General features: G+C 36.2%; 1 protein-coding gene across 4 annotated transcripts in view; it reads left to right on the top strand.

Annotated features, from left to right (window-relative positions):
• Window positions 1-22,541, top strand: part of LOC126930507 (solute carrier organic anion transporter family member 1B3) — a 409,969-nt gene that overhangs the window by 55,619 nt on the left and 331,809 nt on the right. Inside the window, exons 12-15 of one of the 4 annotated variants that reach the window (XR_007717606.1) lie at window positions 1,586-1,770; window positions 7,457-7,551; window positions 8,599-8,656; window positions 17,185-17,232. The exons of 1 other annotated variant lie outside the window; for it this stretch is intronic. Coding sequence is in view for 2 of the 3 variants with exons in the window: in XM_050747603.1 (XP_050603560.1) it covers window positions 1,586-1,770; window positions 17,185-17,249; window positions 20,080-20,201 (372 nt within the window). In the remaining variant the exon portion in view is untranslated. Of the gene's footprint in view, window positions 1-1,585; window positions 1,771-7,456; window positions 7,552-8,598; window positions 8,657-17,184; window positions 17,250-20,079; window positions 20,202-22,541 lie in introns of those variants that run through there. 2 more of the 4 variants (XM_050747601.1, XM_050747603.1) reach the window with 2 other exon arrangements.

The raw sequence follows: 22,541 nt of genomic DNA on the forward strand, positions 1-22,541 counted from the left end.
ACTCTTCCATGCTTCAATTCTAAACATTTTCTATCTTTCCCTTGCCCAATGTCCTACCAATTAAATGGCATGGAGAAATTTGAAGAATAAAGCATCCTAGTTTCCTTGAAGATAGGCTACAACTTTAATAAACTTGCACATATGTGGCCCAAAGACTATACTTAAAAGCTCACATCTCATATTCATCAGTTATAGTACCTTTCAGTAAGGGTGCCCCATTTAATCCCTGGTCGCACGTTGTCCAGTAGTGAAGACCTGAAAGATACATGATGTTAGTATCCTAAAGAGAGCTCTGTCTATGTGGAGACATCATCTTAATAGTGACAATGGCTATACCGTGGGGGGGCTACTGCAAAGTTCCTTTACTAAATCCTCAGTAAAATTGTTAAAATAATGCTCTCTGTATCAAAGTTTGGTTTCATTGGCCAATGTGCTTGCTCCATAAAAGATTCCTCCATATTATTCCTATTGAAAAAAAAAAAAAGGTAAAAGGAATTTTTCTTGAACCATACAAGTATGGATTTAAATTCCTTTTTTCTTTTTCTTTTTCTTTCCCTTTTTTTTTTTTTCTTTTTTTTGAAATGGAGTCTCGCCTTGTCATCCAGGCTGGAGTGCAATGGCACGGTCTCGGCTCACTGCAACCTCCACCTCCTGGGTTTAAGTGATTCTCCTGCCTCAGCCTCCCAAGTAGCTGGGATTACAGGTGTGCACCACCACATCTGGCTAATTTTTTTGTATCTTTAGTAGAGACGGGGTTTCACCATGTTGACCAGACTGGTCTCTTAACTCTTGACCTCATGATCCGCCTGCCTCAGCCTCCCAAAGTGCTGGGATTACAGGTGTGAGTGACTGCACCCGGTCAATTCTTTTACAAGTTCTCCTTCAGTAAATAGTCTTTAGCAGTAGTAGGTTCAAGATGAACTTAAATCTTTAGTGTAGAATCAGAGCAGAATTTATTAAAGCCACCTAACAACATACACTGCCTACCTGATGAAATCTCTAAAATCACTTGTTCCTAATATTCCTGTTCTATATACTCTAACCATTAGCCAGGACATTCTTTTGTGTTAAATCTTTCTAGTAATAATATAATATATTTTATTACCTGTCATTATGGTCTTGAATGTTGCTTTTGCCTTCTTAAGTAGAATTCTGGCACCCGTGCCTGGCTCTATTTCCCCTGCACTCTGTCCCATTTTCATGAGTGGCTAGATTTTGTCCCTTTTCAAACTGCTATATTTTCTGGATTATTTGGTAGTTCTTTCCCGGAGTAAGTCACTAATACTTAGAACCTGTCAAAGAGAGTAAGAATGTGTATTTTAGAAGGTAAATATGGGTGGAAGAGAAATATTTTAAACACTGTATATTAATGAAAAAATTATATACAGAATTTCATACACTAATTTCTTAACTTCCTAAATTCAGGAAGCTATTTTGCCTTTCAGTATTAAGCAACTATATTTTTATAACATTTTTTAAACTGTAAATATTTTAGTTTGAGACTTCCTTAAATATAATGGAATGTATTCATAGCCCTGTTGTATTTGGCAAATGTGTTTGGTAATATTTCAAAAACTATTTTTAGGTGTTTTATAACTGTAGCTGTGTGGAAGTAACTGGTCTCCAGAACAGAAATTACTCAGCGCACTTGGGTGAATGCCCAAGAGATGATGCGTGTACAAGGAAATTTTACATCTATGTTGCAATTCAAGTCATAAACTCTCTGTTCTCTGCAACAGGAGGTACCGTATGTATCTTGCTGATTGTGAAGTAAGTATGACGCTTTGAAACATTGTCACATATATTAGACTAAAACACACCTAATGATAGGCATATTTTTACGTATTTTGCGCTCAAATTCATATTTTGTCAATTTTTAATTCTTTGAGAATGCATTTTCTTAGAATTATTTTGATCTTTCAATGCCATCATTAATAATTTTTGTTTCCAATACTTCCATTGTCAAATCTAGGCTCTATACTTTCTTCTCTTAATAAAAATCTTAAGGCACACACTGATTGACAATTGTCTCGATAGTAGAAGGATCTTTGTGTGATTGTAAAAGAACTTTTAATTTTGAGTTGCGTTGCATCCTAATGAGCCAGTTAGAGTAAATCATCTGTTGATTTCATTGAAGAAAACATTTCATTGAAGCAACCAGGTATAAATATAAACTTCAATTTGTAATGAAATTCTAATGCTTTCAGTTCACCCACAGCATGGCTGTTGACCTGGTATCTCACAATACCCTTGTAGACATAAGAAAAATATGTGTAAATAATTCATTCCTTTTTTCACTTATTAGACAATTTTTTAGACAGGATATGATGAATATTTCTTAGTAAGTAAAACCAATAAGGTACCTGTTGTCTCACAGCTTAGAAAATGACAAGACTGATGTGAGACAAATAAGTATAAAAATAAACACATAATTACACATTGCTCTTTGTCTTAATAAGGGAAAAGACTTCCAATTAAAGGAATAAAAAGAGACATTAAATGTAGGATTAAAGTAAGGGGATGTGACGGGAAAGATTCACAGAGTACATCTCAAAAGAAGTGACATTATATCTAAGGAGGTAAAGAAAAAGCCAAATGAAGGGCTTTCAGGGAGAGGGTCTAGGTCTTCTTTCCTTAAGACAGGAAAGAGCTAGAATTTTTGAGGAATGAAAAGAAGCCAGTTTATAGGAACACACTGAGTGAGAGGGTATGGCAGATGATGTTTGGAGAGTTAGCCGGGAAGCAGATAATGTGTGCCCTACTGGCCAGGATAAGCACTCAATCACCTAAAACTGGAAACATGTAAAGACATGCATGTAGATCTTAAAAATATACGTGGTAAGTAGAGTGACCTGGGGTAACATTTAATTGTACTTTTAAAACCTACTAGTTGATCATACGTTCACGGCCAGTCAACAGCACGACATGGTAGAAAAAAAAAAAGTAGGCCGGGCACGGTGACTCACACCTGTAATCCCAGTACTTTGGGAGGCCGAGGCAGGTGGATCATGAGGTCAGGAGATCGAGACCATCCTGGCTAACACAGTGAAACCCCGTCTCTACTAAAAATACAAAAAAAAAATTAGCCGGGCGTGGTGGCGGGCGCCTGTAGTCCCAGCTACTCGAGAGGCTGAGGCAGGAGAATGGTGAGAACTTGGGAGGCGGAGCTTGCAGTGAGCTGAGATCGCGCCACTGCACTCCAGCCTGGGCCACAGAGCCAGACTCCGTCTCAAAAAAAAAAAAAGCAACCAACAATGTGTTTTAACTTTTGTTAACATGAATATAAACCTGTAAACTAAGTAAGTTTGCAGTTGTTATATTTTCACCCTGCCTGCAAATTTTATTAAAATCCGTACCGTAAATATTCCATAAGTATAGCTTCATCTTAATATAAAATGTCTATTCAGAAGAAGCCTTCTATATTTCCAAATTACAAATTCATTAACTTATAAAAATTCACCTCAAAATTTCATACTAGTTTACATCTCAGCATGTTTTAGCTTCTTAATTGAAACCTTTTCATGAGAAAAGGAGAGTTTTAAAAACATTGTTCCATTCTTGAATATAGTTATGCTTTATCCGATTAAAAAGTGATTAAATCAACATTACCACTTATCAAAGCATTTATTAATTTCTCACCAGCCTTTGATTTCCTTTGTATTTATTTATTTTTTTTAAGAAAAGTTTTCTAAAGCTGACTAGAGAATGAAAATATAAACTTCATTTTATTAAGGCTATTGCTAAAACTAGACTGAGCAGGAGTGTAAACATTTACTCATCCAGTACATATTCATTATGTGTGTCAGCCACAGATCCATGCACTGAAGATGCAAATGTGAATGAAAATGATAAAACTTCATTAGCATCCAGTGGGGATAGGGAATGGAGAGTGAATGTATACAGAAGAACTAATAAACAAATAAGCAAGTAAATATGTAAACCAGGGTAACTGTGAAGCACTAGAAAGAAAAATAAATCAGAGTCAGAAGATAGAAAAAGTGGGGTAGGTAAGAGACACTAGTTCAGATATTGTGCATTGAAAGTTATATGACAAGAGACCTAAATGAAGACATGAAGAGAGAAGCTACAAGCCATGCTAAATGAGGACAGGAAAGGAACAAGCTAGGCAAAGTAGAGCAAAGACAAAGGCCCTTGTGTGGAGCATACTTGATACATACAAGTTAGAAAAAAGTGTGTGAGGAAGAGAGAGGTATGAAGTACAATGACAGAGCTAGCGTGGTCCAGATTATATTGTTCAGAGGAAAGGCTTTGGAGCTTATTCTAAGTGTGTTCAGAAGCCCCAGAGGGTTTAAGCATTAGTGTTACCTAATGCTTATGGCTTACCTAATGAGAATATCACTCTGACTGTGCATGGCATGTGTTTTTGGAAGACAAGAATGAAATCAGGGAAAACAGAAGGCTATGATCATTCTTCACGATGAGGTATTATTGAGCATGGTTATGATAAAGGAAGTGGGAAGATATTTGTGCTTCATTCTTTGTTTTGTTTCATTTTCTAAGGCAAAGCCAATATGATTTGCTTGTTGATTGAATGTGGCATGTGAGAAAGATAATTTAAGGACGATCCCAAGGTTCTGGCTTGAGCTCTGGAAAGATGGTGACACTATTGAACAAAAGGGGAAATACAAAGGAAGGGTAGTTTGGAGGAAGAGTAAAAGCAAGATTTCTTATATCCCTGTAAAACTGAGCTGCCTGTTAGGTATCTACCAACAATGAATATGTAGAATCTACCATTTAGGAAAATCATTAAAGCCATAGACACAAATCTTAGAGTTTGCAACATAAACAGATGCTATTTAAATCCAGTGGCATAGTGAGATGTTCTAGGGCCTGGGTACAGATAGAAACTGCATCCTAGGAACAGCAACAGGCCCTCTAACTTTAGAGATTAATAATAGAAGGAGAAGACACTGAAGGAAACTGAGGAGGTCCCATAAGTTATGAGGAAAACTGGGAAAGGATCATGTCCTTGAAGCACAGTGAAGAATATATGAAGAAGTAATGAATAAAGAAACTATGTCAAGGCCTGCTGAGAGTTCATAGGAGTTAGGGACTAGAAAGTAACCATTGGATTTCATTATATGCTCATCACTGTTAACCTAAACAAAACTAGTGCATGAAGATGGGAGGTGAAACAAAAAGGTGGTTTTGGTTGTTTTAAATTTTTTCATTTTTATGGATTTAGAGATACAAGTACAGTTGTGAAACATGGATTATATGAGGCAGTGGTAAAGTCCGGGGTTTAATGTTCCCATCACCTGAATAGTGTACTTTATATTCAGTAGGTAGTATTTCTTCCCTCCCACTCCCTTCCAACCTCCCACACTTTAGAGTCTCCAATGTCTGTTATTCCACTCTGTACATCCTTGTGTGCCCATTGTTTAGCTCCCACATCAAAGAAAGTACATGCATTTTTTACTTTCTGTCTCTGATTTATTTCACTCAGGATAATGGCATCCATTTCTATCCACGTTGCTATAAAAAGACATGATTTCATTTTTTTTTTTTTATTGCTGACTAGTATCCCATAGTATATACATATATACCAATGTTTTAATCTAATTATCAGTGAATGGAAATTTAGTGATTAGTGATTCCATGACTTTGCTTTGTCACTAGTGCTGTGATAAGCATACAAGTCAGGAGGTGTCTTTTTAATAAAATGATTTCTTTGTCTTTAGGTAGACACCCTGTGGTGGGATTGCTGGATTAAATGATAGTTCAATTTTTAGGTCATCAGGAAATCTCTGTACTGTTTTCCATAGAGGTTATACTAATTAACATTCTCACCAACAGTGTATAAGCATTCACTTTTCTTCTCATCTTCACCAACATCTCTTGACTTTCGACTTTGTATTAATAGCTATCCTGATGAGTATAAGATGATATCTCATTATGGTTTTAATTTTCATTTCTCTGATGATTAGTGATGTTGGGCATTTTTATATATTTATTGGCCATTTGTATGTCTTCTTTTGAAAAATGTCTATTCATATCCTTTACCCACTTTTTAATGAGATTTTTTTTCTTTTTTTTTTTTCATTGAGTTGTTTGAGTTCCTGGTAGATTTTGGATATTAACCCTTTTCAGGTGCATTGTTTGTAAATATTTTCTCCCATTCTGTGGGTTGTCTGTGTACTCTGTTGATTATTACTCTTTTTTACTGAACAAAAATTTTGTAGTTTAAGTAAGTTCCATTAATATATTATTTTGTTGCATTTCCTTTTAAGGATGTAGTCATAAATTCTTTGCCTAGACCATTGTCCATAAAAGTTTTTCCTAGGTTTTCCCCCAGGATTTTTATAGTTTCAGGCCTTACAATTAAGTCTTTAAACTATCTTTTTTTTTTTTTTTTTTTTTTTTTTTTTGAGATGGATTCTGCTCTGTTGCCCAGGCTGGAGTGCAGTGATGCGATCTCGGCTCACTGCAACTCTGCCTCCTGGGTTCACACCATTCTCCTGCCTCAGCCTCCCGAGTAGCTGGGACTACAGGTACCTGCCATCATGCCTGGCTAATTTTTTCCATTTTTAGTGGAGACGGGGTTTCACCATGTTATCCAGGATGGTCTCTATCTCCTGACCTCGCAATCCACCTGCCTCAGCCTCCCAAAGTGCTGGGATTTTTAATCCATTTTGAGTTAATTTTTATATATGATGAGAGATATGGGTTCAATTTTATGTCTGTATATATAGTTCTCCAATTTTCCCAGCACCATTTCCTCACTGTATATATATTTGTTACTTTGTCAAAAATCAGTATGTTGTAGATATGTGACTTTATTTCTGGCTTCTCTATTCTGTTCCATTGATCTATGTGTCTATTTTTATACTAATACCATTTTATTTTGGCTTATAGACTTGTAGTATAATTTGAAATCAGGTAATGTGACAACTTCAGCTTTATTTTTTTGCTTAGGATGAATTTGCTAGTCAGACTCTTTTGATTCCATATGAATTTTAGGATTTACATAGGTAATTTAATATAATTGTGTTGAATCTGTAGATTGCTTTGGGCTGGATAGTCATTTTACACAATATTTATTATTCCAATTCATGAACATGAGATGTTTTTCTATTTTTTAATGCCATATATAACTTTTTTCATCAGTGTTTTGTAGTTCTCCTCATAAAGACTTTTTTACCTATTATTTTAAATGTTTTCCCATTTTTTGTATCTATTGTAAATGGGATTCAGTTGTTGATTTGGTTTTGAGCTTGATCATTACTGGTGTATGGAAATGCTACTGATTTTTGTACATTGGTTTTGTACCCTGAAACTTTACTGAAGTAGTTTATCAAGTCTAAGAGACTTTCAGAGGAGTTTTAGGGTTTTCTAAGTGTAAGATTATATCATAAGTGAACAGGAATAATTCAAATTCTTCTTTTCCCATTTGGAGACCTTTTATTCCTTTGTCTTGCCTTATTGCTCCTGATAGGACTTCCAATACTGTGTTGAATAGGAGTGGTGAAAATGGGCATCCTCATCTTGGATCCATTCTTAGAAGTAATGCTTACAATTTTCCCCCATTTGGTATGTTATTGATGGTGGTTTGTCATATATATGATTTTTATTATTTTAAAGTATTTTTCTTCTATGCCTAGTTTGGTAAGTGTTTTTATCATAAGGGGATGCTGGATTTTATCAAATTTTTTTTCCTGCATCAATTGATTTTATCATATGTTTTTTGAAAAAAGAAATTTCTGTTAATTTTGTAAATCACATTTTTTGATTCACATATATTGAACCATCCTTGCATTTCAGGAAAAAGTCCACTTTTCATTATGATGAACATTTTGATGTGCTGCTGAATTTTATTTTCCAGAGTTTTTTTGTTTTTTTTTTTGTTTTGTGTTTTGAGGGTATTTGGATCTATGTTCTTCAGGGATATTGATGTGTAGTTTTCTCTTTTATTTTTCATGTACTTGCCTGCCTTTGGTATCAGCATGATGCTGACTTCATAGGATTAGTTGAAGAGGATTCCTTCCCCCTTGATTTTTTGAAATAGTTTTAGTAGAATTGGTATTATTTCTTCCTTTTTGGTCTTGCAGAATCTGGCAATAATTTTCTCTGGTCCTGCACTTTTTGTTGTTGTTGTAAGGAGATTTTTTTTTTATTATTACTAATTCAATTTAATTACTCATTATTGGTCTGTTAAGGATTTCTATTTCTTCCCGGTTCAAACTTGTGAAGTTGTATATTTCCAGGAATTTATCAGTTTTCTCTAGGTTTTCTGGTTTGTGTATGTACAGATGGCCATAGTAGTCTCTGATGATATTTTATATTTCTGTGGTAATAGTTTTAATGACACCATTAATATTTCTGATTGTACTTATTTGAATCTTCTTTCTTTTTTTGGTTAATCTACTAGTAGTCTGTCTATCTTACTTATATTTTCAAATAACAACTTTTTATTTCACAGATCCTTTGCATTTTTTTTTGCCCAAATTTCAGTTAGATTTGTTCTTTAATATTTACTATATTCTGCTAGCTTGGGGTGCAGTTTATTCTTGTTTTACTAGTTCTGTGAGGCATGACATTTGATTGTTAATTTGATATCTTTCTATCTTTTTGTTGTAGGCATTTAATTCTAAAAACTTCCCTGTTGGCATTGACTTGTTGTATCTCAGAGGTTTTGGTATGTTGTTTCTTTATTTTCATTTATTTCAATTTCTTAATTTTGTTTGTTTTTTTGAGACAGAATCTCACTCTGTCACTCAGGATGGAGTGAAATGGTGTAATCTTGGCTCACTGCCACCTCTACCTCTTGGGTTCAAGCAATTCTCCTGCCTCAGTCTCTTTAGCAGCTGGGATTAAAGACATGTGCCACCACACCCAGCTAATTTTTTTCATTTGTAGTAGAGATGGGGTTTCACCATTTTGGCCACGCTGGTCTCAAACTCCTGACCTTAAGTGAGCCACTACACCCAGCGTCATTTCAATTTTTTTTAAAGAAATTCTGCCTTGCTTTCATCATTGACCAAATAATTGTTCAGGAACAGGTTATTTAATCTTCATGTATTTCTATAGTGTTGAGAATTCTTCTAGGAACTAATTTCTATCTTTATTCCACTGTATATTCCACTGTATTCTGAAATGGAACTTGATATTATTTTGATTTAAAAAAAATCATTGAGTATTGCCTTTAGGCATGGTATATGGTCAATTTTTGAAAATGTTTCATGTGTGCATGAGAAGAATGTATATTCTGAGGTGGTAGGGTAAAATGTTCTATAAATGTTTGTCAGGTCCATTGGGTCTAATGTCCATTGTAAAAGTTTCTTTGTTGATTTTTGGCTGCCATTATCTGCCTAATGTTGTCAGTGGGTTATTAAAAGACCCCACTAATATTGTATTGCTATCTATTTTGTTTTCCTTAGGTCCAGTAGTGTTTGTTTTATGAATTAGGGTGCTCCAGTGTTGGGTGCATATGTTTCAAATGGTCATATCTTCTTAACTGATCCTTTATTATAGTAACCTTCTTTGTCATTATTTATGGTTTTTGGTTTGATATTTGTTTTATCTAATCCAAGTATAACTACTTCTGCTCAGATTTGGTTTGTATTTTCATAGAATATCTTCTTGCACCCCTTTGCTTTGAGTCTGAAAAGGTCTTTACAAGTTACTTGAGTTAGGTGGGTTTCTTGTATGTAGCATATAGTTGACTTTTTAAAAATTCATTCTGCTAGACTATATTTTTTAAGAGGAGTGTTCAGTCTATTTATATTTAAGGTCAGTATTAATTTTTGAGGGTTGTTTCTGTAATATTGTGAATTATTTCTTAATTTGCTTTGCAGTCTCAATTAGGTAATTTTAAAATGAGATCTGTAAGGTTTATACTTTGTATGTTTCCATAATGATAAGTATTGCTCTTTTATTTCTATATGTTAGAACTCCTTCAAGTCTTTCTTGTAGAGTCAGTCTGTTTGTGACAAATTCCCTTAGTGTTTGCTTATTTGGGAAGTACTGTTTTTCTTCTTGAATTATGAGTCTTAGTTGAGCAGGATACAAAATTCTTGGTTGTCATTTTTTTTTTTTTCTTTAAGAGACTGATAATAAGACCCTAATTTCTTTTGGCTTGTAAGATTCCTGATGAGAAGTCTGCTGTTAGTCTAATGGGATTCTCTTAACAGGTAATTAGATAATTCTCTATTGCCATGTTTAAGATTTTTAAATTTATGTTGACTTTTAGTAGTCTGATGACTGTATGTCTTGTGCAGGTTATTCTTGCAATGCATCTCTCAGGAATCACCTGAGCTTTTTATATTTGGATGTCTAGATCTGTAGTAAGTCAGGGAAGTTTTTCTGAGTTATTCTTTCAAACAAGTTTCCCACACTTTTACTTTTTCTTCTCCCTCTGGAACATCCATGATCATAAATTTGGATGTAATACATAATCCCATATATCTTGAAGGCTCTGTTAGGTTTTTCAATTCATTTTTCTATGTATTCTTCCTACCGAGTTTATTTGAAAGACCTGTCTTCTAGCTCTGAAATTGTTTATTCTGCTTGGTCTGGCCTATTCTTAAAGCTTTCAAAGGTACTTTGCAGTCCCTTCAATACATTTTTTTATTTTCAGAAGTTGTATCTACTTTTCTTAGTAAACTCTATCTCTTCTTTTATACCCTGTATTATGTTTCTCATTTATTTTTGATAATTTTTAACTTTCTTTTGGATCTCAAGCTTTACATAATCCCATATTACTTGAAGTTCTTATTTCATAAAGACTTCTTTAGAATCAATATTTTGGATTCTTTATCAACATATCAGAGATTTTATTTAGGTTTGGATTCATTGCTCAAGAGTCACTGTGGTCCTTTGGACCTTTAACATTCTACCTTCTTTATACTTAAAGAATTCTTTCTCTGGTTCTTTCTAACTTAAATAAGCTATCTCTCCTTATTTTGAATTTATTTTGTTTGAATTCATTTTTTTCCATTTGAAAATGTGGCTGTAATGTGTGTTGTGTAGGATCTAACAGGCTATATTGAAGAGGATCAAGAGAAAATTCTAGAAAGGGAAGTGCAACAGTCAGCACGGAAAGTTATTTTCAGGAGTAGTGTTATAAAAGAAGCTGACAAAAGGTGTGTTTGTTAGCAAAGTTGTGGGGTAAAATTTCTGTTTATGTTCAATTCTAGACATAATAGCATGCTGACATACTGATGAGAATCATCAGTAGAGATGAAGGAAACTGACAATGCAGAAAAGAGGGAAAGCAATTACAGAGGAAGGTGAAAAGAGATTAACCAAAATACAGAGTTTTTCTTTGTACAAAAAGGGAAATTGTCTATGTGGGTAAAAGACAGGTAAATGTGTACCTGTAGTGATGAAGAATATTGAACTTTTTTCTGCTGTTTCTACTTTCTTTGTTATAAAAAAGGAATGTAATCAGATGAGAAAGAGGAGGAAGAAAAGAAAGAGTCTTTAGATCAGAAAATGTGAACTAGAAATCTTGAAGATTAAAGAAACATACTGACAGGGAAAATGGACTAGTAGGCTATTGGACAATTGCCCTGGAGGCCTCCTGAAGGTCTGTGCCTATGAATTTAAAGTGAACACGGTCAGATGTGTGAATTATTTCCTTCAGGGATGAAACTCTTTGTATATAGGTTCAGAGAAGGCAGAGGATTAGATGAAAGCATTTTTACTTGTCTAGTACAGTAAAGGATGAGATGAACAAAAATGTACAGAATATATGCAGAAGAATGATTTATAACATGATTATAAACATCATGATGAGAAAGGAAGTGAAGTGGTAAAACTAGAGATGGCCTGTGAAGAGATCAGGGGAATCATAGCCTAAAGAGCTAGGGCTACAGCTTCTTGTAACAGATACGTGAAAGGGAATAAATTTAAAATGTAGGAGGTGGTTATAAGGACTAGGATGGCCAAAATGGAGAATTTTAAAAATGGATACTGATGAACTGACTGTGGGTGGAAGAAATAAGACTTTCCAGAAAAGTGACCAAGAAACTGAAAGGCCATACCATTGGGAGCATAATCTATATCATCTATATTTCCTAAAATAACTAGGAAAAACGACAGAAATAATTTTCACAAAAATTACAGGGAGTCTAGAATGAAAATTGTCAAGAAATGATGAGAGTTGTGATGTGCCAGTCTATAGTTAACTTCAACTAGGAGGTTAGAGAATAGTATGGTAAGGTGGTGCACCTCTTCCTGGAACCTAGAGGTCTTTCAGAGGAAAGACTCAGATCTGGAAGTAGTAAAAATGAAAGATCAATAAGAACTTCTACATCTCAGGCCCATTGATATGGAGGTTGTGGAAGGAAAACAGTCCTACATGAGAGAGTTACATGGAGCGTCACTGGGAGTAAACCAGGCTTTGTTTAGAACAAGAAAGTGAAAGGGCTACAAAGAATGTAGGAACTAAATATTTTGCTGGTAACAAACATGAGTTTCCCTGGGCAAAATGAAAGGGTTTGAGTAATGGAAAAAGAGTAAGTGAGTGAGTGGGATTAAGGGATATAGTAAACCATGTGGAATGAGAGTCTTGGTACCCAGAGAGGATCTCAAAATCTTGACATTCTGCTGGTGATAGGATGTGAGGCATGATGTAAGTTTATGACAAACAAAACATCAATTTAAATGGCCCAAAGAGGGTAATGTTTTAGAACTTTTTAAAAAAAACTACATTTTAGTGGCTTAGCTAGAAAGGATTTGGCTCATATACACAATAAATTAGAACTTTTCTTCAATCTTTTGCAAACAGGAAAACAAGCATTCCCTACCTGTGCTATCTATTGTTAGGGTTTCATTAGGTCTAACTGGAAATTACCTCAAGAAACAGCAGGTCATGATGGTTGATTGTCATTAGAAAGAACAACAGAGGAACAATTTAAATGAAATCTCTTAAATTAAATAATTAAATGAAATAGCACATTTAACTTCTTAGGGTGCTTTTTGTGATAAATTCATCCTGTGAGAGATTCATCAAAACACAGAGCTGCTCAATATCATATGTAAAGCAGGAGTCACACTACAGTGATAAATAACTTACATGATAACCACACACGGGTGTATGCATGCAAGTGAGGATATGAGTATGAGCATGCGGCAAGAAGTGTGAGTGTGCATTCATGTGAATGTAGGGGTAAGTGTGTGTGATTGTTATTGTATGTTAATATTACTGTATCACACACATTCATCATCTCCATTGAACTGTTGAAGATTTCAGGCCCACCCTTAGGAAAATATCCTCCCTATCTGCAAGTTCCCCAAGTCTCCTGCATGCTAACCCTTTCCATGGGTGAAAATAAGGCTCAATAACAAATATCAGTTTACCTTGCATGTGTAGGACAAAGTGTAACTTCTGAAAATCAATTACAGTGAAAAATACATGTCAGGCAATTGTCAAAAAACTCAACCAGGGGTGAAGTGCAATCTCTCCCTTCCCAAAATCTCCTTTGAGAAATCTGATATTTGAGAGTAATAACTAAATAGATAAGTTAAACTCCCCTTTCTACTGATTTCCTCCTGACCATCTCTTTGTGAAATAAACTTCCTCCTAAATAGCAGGCATGGATTCTGTATTTGTTTGTTTTTATGCTGCTGATAAAGACATATCCGAGACTAGGCAATTTATAAAAGAGAGAAGTTTAATTGGACTTACAGATCCACATGGCTGGGCAAACCTCACAATCATGGTGGAAGGCAAGGAGGAGCAAGTCACATCTTACATGGGTGGCAGCAGGCAAAGGGAGCTTGTGCAGGAAAAGTCCAGCTTATAAAGCAATCAAATCTCATGAGACTTATTCACTATCATGAGAACAGCATGTGAAAGACCTGCCCCCATGATTCAGTTATCTCCCACTGAGTCCCTCCAACAACATGTGGGAATTATGTGAGTAAAATTCAAGATGAGATTTGGATGGGGACACAGAGTCAAACCATTTCATTCCACCCCTATCCCCTCCGAATCTCATGTCCTCACATTTCAATACCAATCATTCTTTCCCAACAGCCCCCCAGAGTCTTAACTCATTTCAGCATTAACCCAAAAGTCCACAGTCCAAAGTCTCATCTGAGATAAGGCAAGTTCCTTTCACCCATGAGCCTGTAAAAACAAAAGCAAGATAGTTACTTCCTAGATACAATGGGGGTACAGGCATTGGGTAAATACAGTAAATACAGCCTTTCCAAATGGGAGGAATTGGTTAAAACAAAGGGGCTACAGGCCTTATGCAAATTTGAAATCCAATGGGGCAGTCAAAACTTAAAAGCTCCAAAATGATCTCCTTTGACACCATGTCTCACATCTGGGTCAGGCTGATGCAAGAGGTAGGTTCCTGTAGTCTTGGGCAGCTCCATCCCTGTGGCTTTGCAGGTTACAGCCTCCCTCCAGGCTGCCTTCTCGGGTTGGCAGCTTTTCCAGGTGAATGGTGCAAGCTGTTGGTGGATCTACTGACAGCTTCTGGAGTCTGGAGGACGGTGACTGTCTTCTCACAGCTCCACTAGGCAGTGCCCCAGTAAGGACTCTATGTGGGGGCTTTGACCCCACGTTTTTCTTCCACACTGCCCTAACAGAGGTTCTCTATGAGCACCTTGCCCCTGAAGCAAACTTCTTCCTGGGTATCCAGGCATTCCACACATCCTCTGAAATCTAGGCAGAGGTTCCCAAACCTCAATTATTGACTTTTGTGCACCCACAGGCTCAACACCACGTGGAAGCTGCCAAGGCTTGGGGCTTGCACCCTGTGAAGGCACAGCCCGAGCTCTACATTGGTCCCTTTCAGCCATAGCTGGAGCAGCTGGGATGCAGGGCACCAAGTAACTAGGCTGCACATAGCACAGGGACCCTGGGCCTGGCTCAGGAAACCATTTATTCTAGGCTTCCAGGCCTTTGATGGGAGGGGCTACCGTGAAAACCTCTCCTATGCCCTAAAGACATTTTCCCCATTGTCTTGGGAATTAACATTCAGCTCTTCCTTAGGTATACAAATTTCTGCAGGCGGCTTGAATTTATCTTCAGAAAATGGATTTTTCTTTTTTTTCTATCACATTGTCAGGCTGCAAATTTTCCAAACGTTTATGCTCTGCTTCCCTTATAAAACTGAATGCCTTTAGCAGCTCCCAAGTCACCTCTTGAATGCTTTGCTGATTAGAAATTTTTTCTGACAGATACCCTAAATCATCTCCCTCAAGTTCAAAGTTCCACAAATCTCTAGAGCAGGGGCAAAATACTGCCAGTCTCTTCAATAAAATATGACAAGAGTCATCTTTGCTCCAGTTCCCAACAAGTTCCTTATCTCCATCTGAGACCACCTCAGCCTGGACCTTATTGTCCATATCATTATCAGGCTTTTAGCCAAAGCCATTCAACAAGTCTCTAGGAAGTTCCAAACTTTCCCAGATTTTCCTATCTTCTTTGGAGCCCTCCAAACTGTTCCAGTCTCTGCCTGTTACCCAGTTCTAAGGTCACTTCCACATTTTCAGGTATCTTTTTAGCAACGTCCCACTCGGCTGGTACCAATTTACTGTATTAGTTTGTTTTTACACAGCTGATTAAGACATACCTGAGCCTGGGCAATTTACAAAAGAAAGAGGCTTAATCTGACTTACAGTTCCATGTAGCTGGGGAAACCTCACAATCATGGTGGAAGGCAAGGAGGCTCAAGCCACATCATACATGGATGGCAGCAGGCAAAGAGAGTTTGTGCAGGAAAACTCTGACTTATAAAGCCATCAGATCTCGTGAGACTTACTCATTATCATGAGAACAGCACAAAAAAGACCTGCCCCTATGATTCAATTATCTCCCACCGGATCCCTCCCACAACACATGGGTATTATGTGAGTAAAATTCAAGATGAGATTTGGATGGGGACACAGAGCCAACCCATGTCAGATTCATTGTCCTCAGTGTAATTTTGTGCCCTCAGTTGTGCTAACAAAGTGCTGCTGTCCTATGTCAAAGCCGCGCCAAAACACACTTTCCATTTATTGTCTCTCCTAATGTATAACTATTCTGTTTAACTTTTAATGTATTAGGTTTAACTTAATTTTTGTCTTTTAAAATTTTATAAGCTCTATTGAATTCTTTTCAGAATCTCAATAAAAGGCAGCTCTCTGGCAAGGTATAGAGGCAAATATGTGTACATGAAACTGAGGTTTAGAGTGCTAGTTCATTGTATTGGATTCTTATAACATATGAGATAAGCATTATCATGCCTACTTAGCAAACAAGGAAACTGAGGCCAAGAGAGATTAAGTGATACACTACTACAAGTCACTTGGATGAGATAAAGCATAATTTCTCTATTTACTTTCAGGAATATTAACTAGCATGGTATCTTTTAATAGGTGCTTAGTGAATGTTTCTTGATTGATGGCGGTTACTCAGCTCTCTGAAAAAAACCATCCAACACTTTGAGGAAAAAAACACCCTTTTTATCAGTTAATTCAATATTTCAGTAAAAGTTGGTTATTTGAGCCACAGTCATCCCCCTCATCCCAACCCACCTCCTTTACTAATGAAAGATAATTTCATTTCACTTAGTAGGTACTAAGTTATCGCAGGGATGGTAGCATCATCAGTTTATTGAACACAGAAAAATGGAATTGTAGAAATGTAAGAGTGAGTGAATTTCCAAGTGAGGATACAAATATGCTCTGTATCTTTAATATGACAGTTAAATACATTAGATGCTACAACACAGAAAAGTTTTTTGACCCTTCTGGTAGTATAGTGTAATTTACAAATCATATTAGTAAGCTATTCTGTTAACATTGATGACAGAAGTAAGGTGGTAAAAAGAGGTCTCCTAAGAATTACTCCTGGATAAAAGTATATAATCTTTTAATATGAGCTACCTTGACTAAAGAGTCCACACAGAATCATTTTCTTCATCAGCATGATAAAGTCTATTCTGACCACTTTCTTATAGTATTTTCATAGGGATCAAGTGTGAACATATTTGTTAAACTGTCTTGAAATCATAAAGCATTGAAGAAATAAGGAAATTATTGTCACCCAGGTGTTTACCTTTTAAAACAGTTGAAAATGTAACTTTATATAATGTGGGAAATTCACTTAAGAGTATTCATTCTACCAGGGAGAGGAACGATAGTGATGAATGTTTTGATATTAACTCAGTTTGATTTTTTAATGACATGTATTATTTCTTTGCCTTTATCATATTTCAGGATTGTTCAACCTGAATTGAAAGCACTTGCAATGGGTTTTCATTCAATGGTTATAAGAACACTAGGTATGACAAATATATAGATTACACATTTTAACATATAAATATTAATGTTAAGTCTTAAAGACTGAATGCAATTAATTTTCCACTCTAAGACTGTATAAAAAGGAGTAAGTAAGAATCATTTCTATGTTATGATAAATGAAAATAAAAAGGAACAGGAAAATTGAGTGACCTAAAAGATAATTTGATTGTTAATTCTAGTTAGAGTCTATCTGTTAAGAGCAAGGAATCATCATGTTTATATTATACTCTTTCTAACAGAAACAGAAAGATAGGTGGTCTCTGAGGCTTTCCTTCTTTCAGAAAAATAAGAATATTTCTCCCAGGTATAGGCAGAGTGGAGGACCTTCCTTCCAAATGGAGACATTACTTAGGACAGCCCTAAAGTAGCTTGGGAGCTCTGGGAATCTGGTCAGGCTGAGGTTGTCTAAAACAACAGAAGGTGACATTAACTGTGCCATTTCCCACTGCCTGGTCCTGTACGGCTGGACAGCTAACCATTAGCAGGAGTTAATGCAAAAGGGAATGAGAATTCATACTCTAGAACTAGGCATGTTGGATTAAGAGAATGTCCTGAATAAAAGAAAGCTCAGAAAATTGTGGTTTATGGTGGCAAAGGGTAGGATTGTAGACTCCAGAGGCTGAAGGCCTATTTCTAAATATTCAAAAGTGATGAGAAAAGATTTAGGAAATGACCCTTTATCCCTTATTGCCATTTGCCTTTTTTACTGCACAGATACTTGTTGTTAAATAATGTCTAGTCTAACCTCTGTGAGTTGCTCCTTTGTAAGAATTGTAAACATTATGTGCTTATTCCTGGGAAGTAGGAAAAGGGCATCATTCATCTAGGGATTGGTGCAGAGGACTGATTATGGCCTGTAAGTAACCACAGATGGCAGAAGGAAAAGGAAGTGGGAGGGGTCAGTTTCTGGGACCCTTGCAAGCAAGGGAAAAAGTATAACTCTGTGGGCAAATTACCGTGAAGAAGTTGTACATGAAGTGTATTTGGTGGGAAAGTCACAGATCCAGAAAGGTAAAAGGAAATATAAAAGGAATAGGAGAGAGAAGATGAAGATGCTGCAGGGTTCCATTGGCTCTATCCCAGCATTCCCTTTCTGGGTCCTTAATCTTCCAGCCTCTGTAATCTTGGCAGTTCTCTACCTCCACATTCAGAGAAGATATCTCGCTCCTAGAACCTGGGCCACAGAGGCTGAAAACAGCATCTGGGTAGTTAGGACTCCTTCTGATATGTTGAAATGAGATTATGACAATAGAAGAAATTGTTTTAGCAACATAACATAGAAAAAAATGAATTTTGCCATTCTAATTGTGAACATCCAATTTTGTTATGTCCAATATATGGTACAATGGACCCTAAATGCTTCTGTGGAAAACATCCACACTTAGTAGCAAACTTCCAATTCATGAACAGTTGTCTTAAATATGATATATGTGTAAATGGTAGAAGACCTATATAGTGTATTAACCTAAAAGAGATATTTAGAAAACAGATTATCAGAAGATTTACAATTCTAATAAGACAAAGTTTGTTACTTAAAACATTTACTTCATAAAGTTTGTTTAAACCAGTGGCATAACATGAAGAAAATAAATTGTTGGCATCTTTATTTTTCAAAGGGTCGCTGTGATTTTTTGAAATCTGCAAATTTTTAACCCATTATTTCAGGACCAGTTTGCTTCAGATGCATTGGCCTCAGACAACATTCCGTTGTGATTCTACTATTTCTCAGTCTCAGAAAATTGAGAATGATTAAACGTAAAAAGAATCGGTGAAACATTCATGTATAAATCACTGTCATTTTTTGTGACAAAACAAAATCTGAAAAGTATGAATCACAAAACAGAAAAAGAACAAAGTGAAATGTTGTATGCTTCATTTCTGCCATCTGAACGATAGCTCTCTACTATGATGGCCTTCAAAATTTTGAACAAATTACCTATTCTTAAAACTAGGAGTTAATCTCAGAATTTATACTTCTCCTATAAATAACATATGTATCCCTGGAATGCTGCACATTCATCGAAATCAGGCACTACAGATAAAAAATTGACTTTGGACAGACCACTGAAAATGTTGTGCACTAAAGACCACTGACAGAAACAAAATTTAGCAACAGAGACCCTAACCTGCAGCCTAGCCTGCTTTAGGAGATATTAAAAAGTGCATGAAATCGATGGAGAGAAAATGCTTGATCGTGGGCTCTAATAGCAGTAAGAAAGAGAGAATTGGGCTCTGAGCCCAGAAAGAAGTGAAATTGGCCAATAGCTGAGCACTGTTTGAAGCTGGGCCTGAACTTCTCTGGGGAGGGAATCCCCGTGTAAGCATTTACTTTTTAATTATCTTAAAATAGTATTAAAATCTCCTGCCTTTACAGCAGTTGAGGTGAGAGCTTTTCCTTTTCTTATAAAGTTATAATTTAACTCTCAGTAATCCAGCCACTCTTGCCTAAGAAAAATTCCATATGAACCAACATAACTTTCATGTTTTACTAACAACATTCCCCTTTTTACCAATCCGGCTCAGTTAATTTGTATTGTAGGAAGAACAGAGTATACAGGTGTATAATACTCTTTCTTCCCTCTGTATATAGGGAGAGAAGAGTAGATCAAATACATTTGTGACATTACCATATGATTTAAGCCTTTGCGATTTCTAATAATTTTGATTCTTGGGTGGATGGAGGCCAAAACAATGGAATAATTTTCCAAAACTTTAAACTTGTATTAATCCAAAATGTATCAGTGTAGACAATCACCCAGTTACATTTGAAACCTTTCACTTGGATTGATATCTTTTTATCTCATGTTGCAGGAGGAATTCTAGCTCCAATATATTTTGGGGCTCTGATTGATAAAACATGTATGAAGTGGTCCACCACCAGCTGTGGAGCACGAGGGGCTTGTAGGATATATAATTCCGTATTTTTTGGGTAAGTTGTCATAAACACATTCATTAATAGATTTTTTTCTATGTTAATGTCTAAGATACAGCATTTTTAGTGTGATCATAATATTAATAATGACAGCTACCATTTAGTGAACCATTACTTTGTATTCACTATTGTATCAAGCATTCTGGTATCTCATTTTAATACTCATAGAAACTGTAGGAAATGTATATATTTCTCCTTTTTCCTTAAATATGAAGAAAACAAGATTCAAGAATAATGAGCAACTTGTCCAAAATTGCACAAGTAAAAGAAATACAGCTAGGATTTGTATTTGAATCTCTTTTGATTACAAAGATCTCTCCCACTGGCTTCTCCAGGAAGACACAGAATGACCAGCTGCAGCTCTGGTTATATGGTAATTGAGGGAAAAAATGGAAAAAAAAAGTTTCAATACTCTTCTATTCATAGGCAGAAGTATCCTGCAAGTGACATTAAAATAACTAGATTATCTGGAAGAAAAAAAAAGCTGCTGCAATTGTACCTTACCTCTTATAGAAACATTAATGTGTAATCTATGTACTGACCCAATATATAAATTTGATTCCTGAAACTGTAAGTATTAGAACTACTCATAGTAGAATTTCTTTTAACTATCTAGGAAGAATAAATGTGTTTGTAAGTATGACCCAAATGCTTCAACGTATAATAGAAAAATAATGATGAAAGGATTTACATTGCTTTGTATATATACCCAATAATAGGATTGATGGGTTGAATGGTAATTCTGTTTTATGTTCTTTGAGAAATCGTCAGACTGCTTTCTACAATGACAGAACTAATTTATAGTCCCACCAGCAGTGTATAAGCATCCCCTTTTCTCCACTACGTCTTCAGTATATATTTTTTTGACCCCTTAAAAACAGCCATTCTGACTGGTGTGGGATGGTATCTGATTGTAGTTTTGGTTTGTAAATCTCTAATAATCAGTGATGTTGAAACCTAAGTGAACTAATGCATGAAGAGAAAACCAAATATCGTGGCCAGGCACAGTGGCTCACACCTGTAATCCCAGCTCTTTGGGAGGCTGAGGGTGGGCGGATCACGAGGTCAGGAGATCCAGACCATCCTGGCTAACACGGTGAAACCCCGTCTCTACTAAAAAATACAAAAAGTTAGCTGGGCGTGGTGGTGGGTGCCTGTAGTCCCAGCTACTCGGGAGGCTGAGGCAGGAGAATGACATGAACCCGGGAAGTGGAGCTTGCAGTGAGCTGAGGTCGCGCCACTGCACTCCCGCCTGGGCGACAGAGCAAGACTCCGTCACAAAAAAAGAAAAAAAAAGAAAACCAAATATCGCATGTTGTCCCTTGTAAGTGGGAGCTAAACATTAAGTACATATGGACCCAAAGTAGGGAACAATAGACACTGGAGCCTACTTGTGGATGGAGAGTGACAGGAGGGTGAAGAAACAAAACTACCTGTAAGTGACTATGCTTATTTAAAAAAGAAGAAAGAACAAGAACAGATAATAAAATATTTTAAAATCTGCATCACACAATGTATTTTAAGCAAAGTTCAACAGCAGGGGTAAATTAGAAGAGTTTGTAATTCAGACACAGACACAGCCAAATGTCCTATGTATATAAGGATCTCTTAAAAATCTACAAAAACAGGCTGGGTGCAGTGCCTCACAACTGTAAGCCTAGCACTTTGAGAGGCTGAGGCAGGCAGATCACTTGAGACCAGGAGTTTGAGACCAGCCTGACTAACATGGTGAAACCTTATCTCTAGTAAAAATACAAAAAAAATTAGCCGGGCATTCTGGTACATGCCTGTAATCCTAGTTATTTGGGAGGCTGAGGTAGGACAATTGCTTGAACCTGGGAGGTGGAGGTGGCAGTGAGCTGAGATCACCAACTGCACACCCCAGCCTGGGCGACAGAGCAGGCAGGACTCCATCTCAAAAAAAAAAAAAAAAAAAAAAAAAAAAAATCAATGCAAACATCAAATGCTAGCAAGAATGGAAAACAACAGGAACTTCCTTTCATTGCTGGAGGTCATGTAAAATGGTACTGGAGTGTTGGAAGACAGAGTGAAATTTTCTTACAAAGCAAATAGAGTTATTGTATGATTAAGCAATCGTACTCCCAGATATTTACATAAATTAGTTGGAGACATGTCCACACAAAAACCTGTACCCGAATATAAAAAAGTGGAAGCATTGAAGATGTCCTTCAGTAGATAAATGGATAACTAAACTGTTACATTCATATAGTGGAATATTAGTAATCAATGTATTAGTCTATTCTCACACTGCTATGAAGAGCTACCTGAGACTGGGTAATTCATGAAGAAAAGAAGTTTATTAACTCACAGTTCCACAGAC

The sequence above is a fragment of the Macaca thibetana genome, chromosome 11 (assembly GCF_024542745.1).
Source record: "Macaca thibetana thibetana isolate TM-01 chromosome 11, ASM2454274v1, whole genome shotgun sequence".
Taxonomy (NCBI): Eukaryota; Metazoa; Chordata; class Mammalia; order Primates; family Cercopithecidae; genus Macaca; species Macaca thibetana.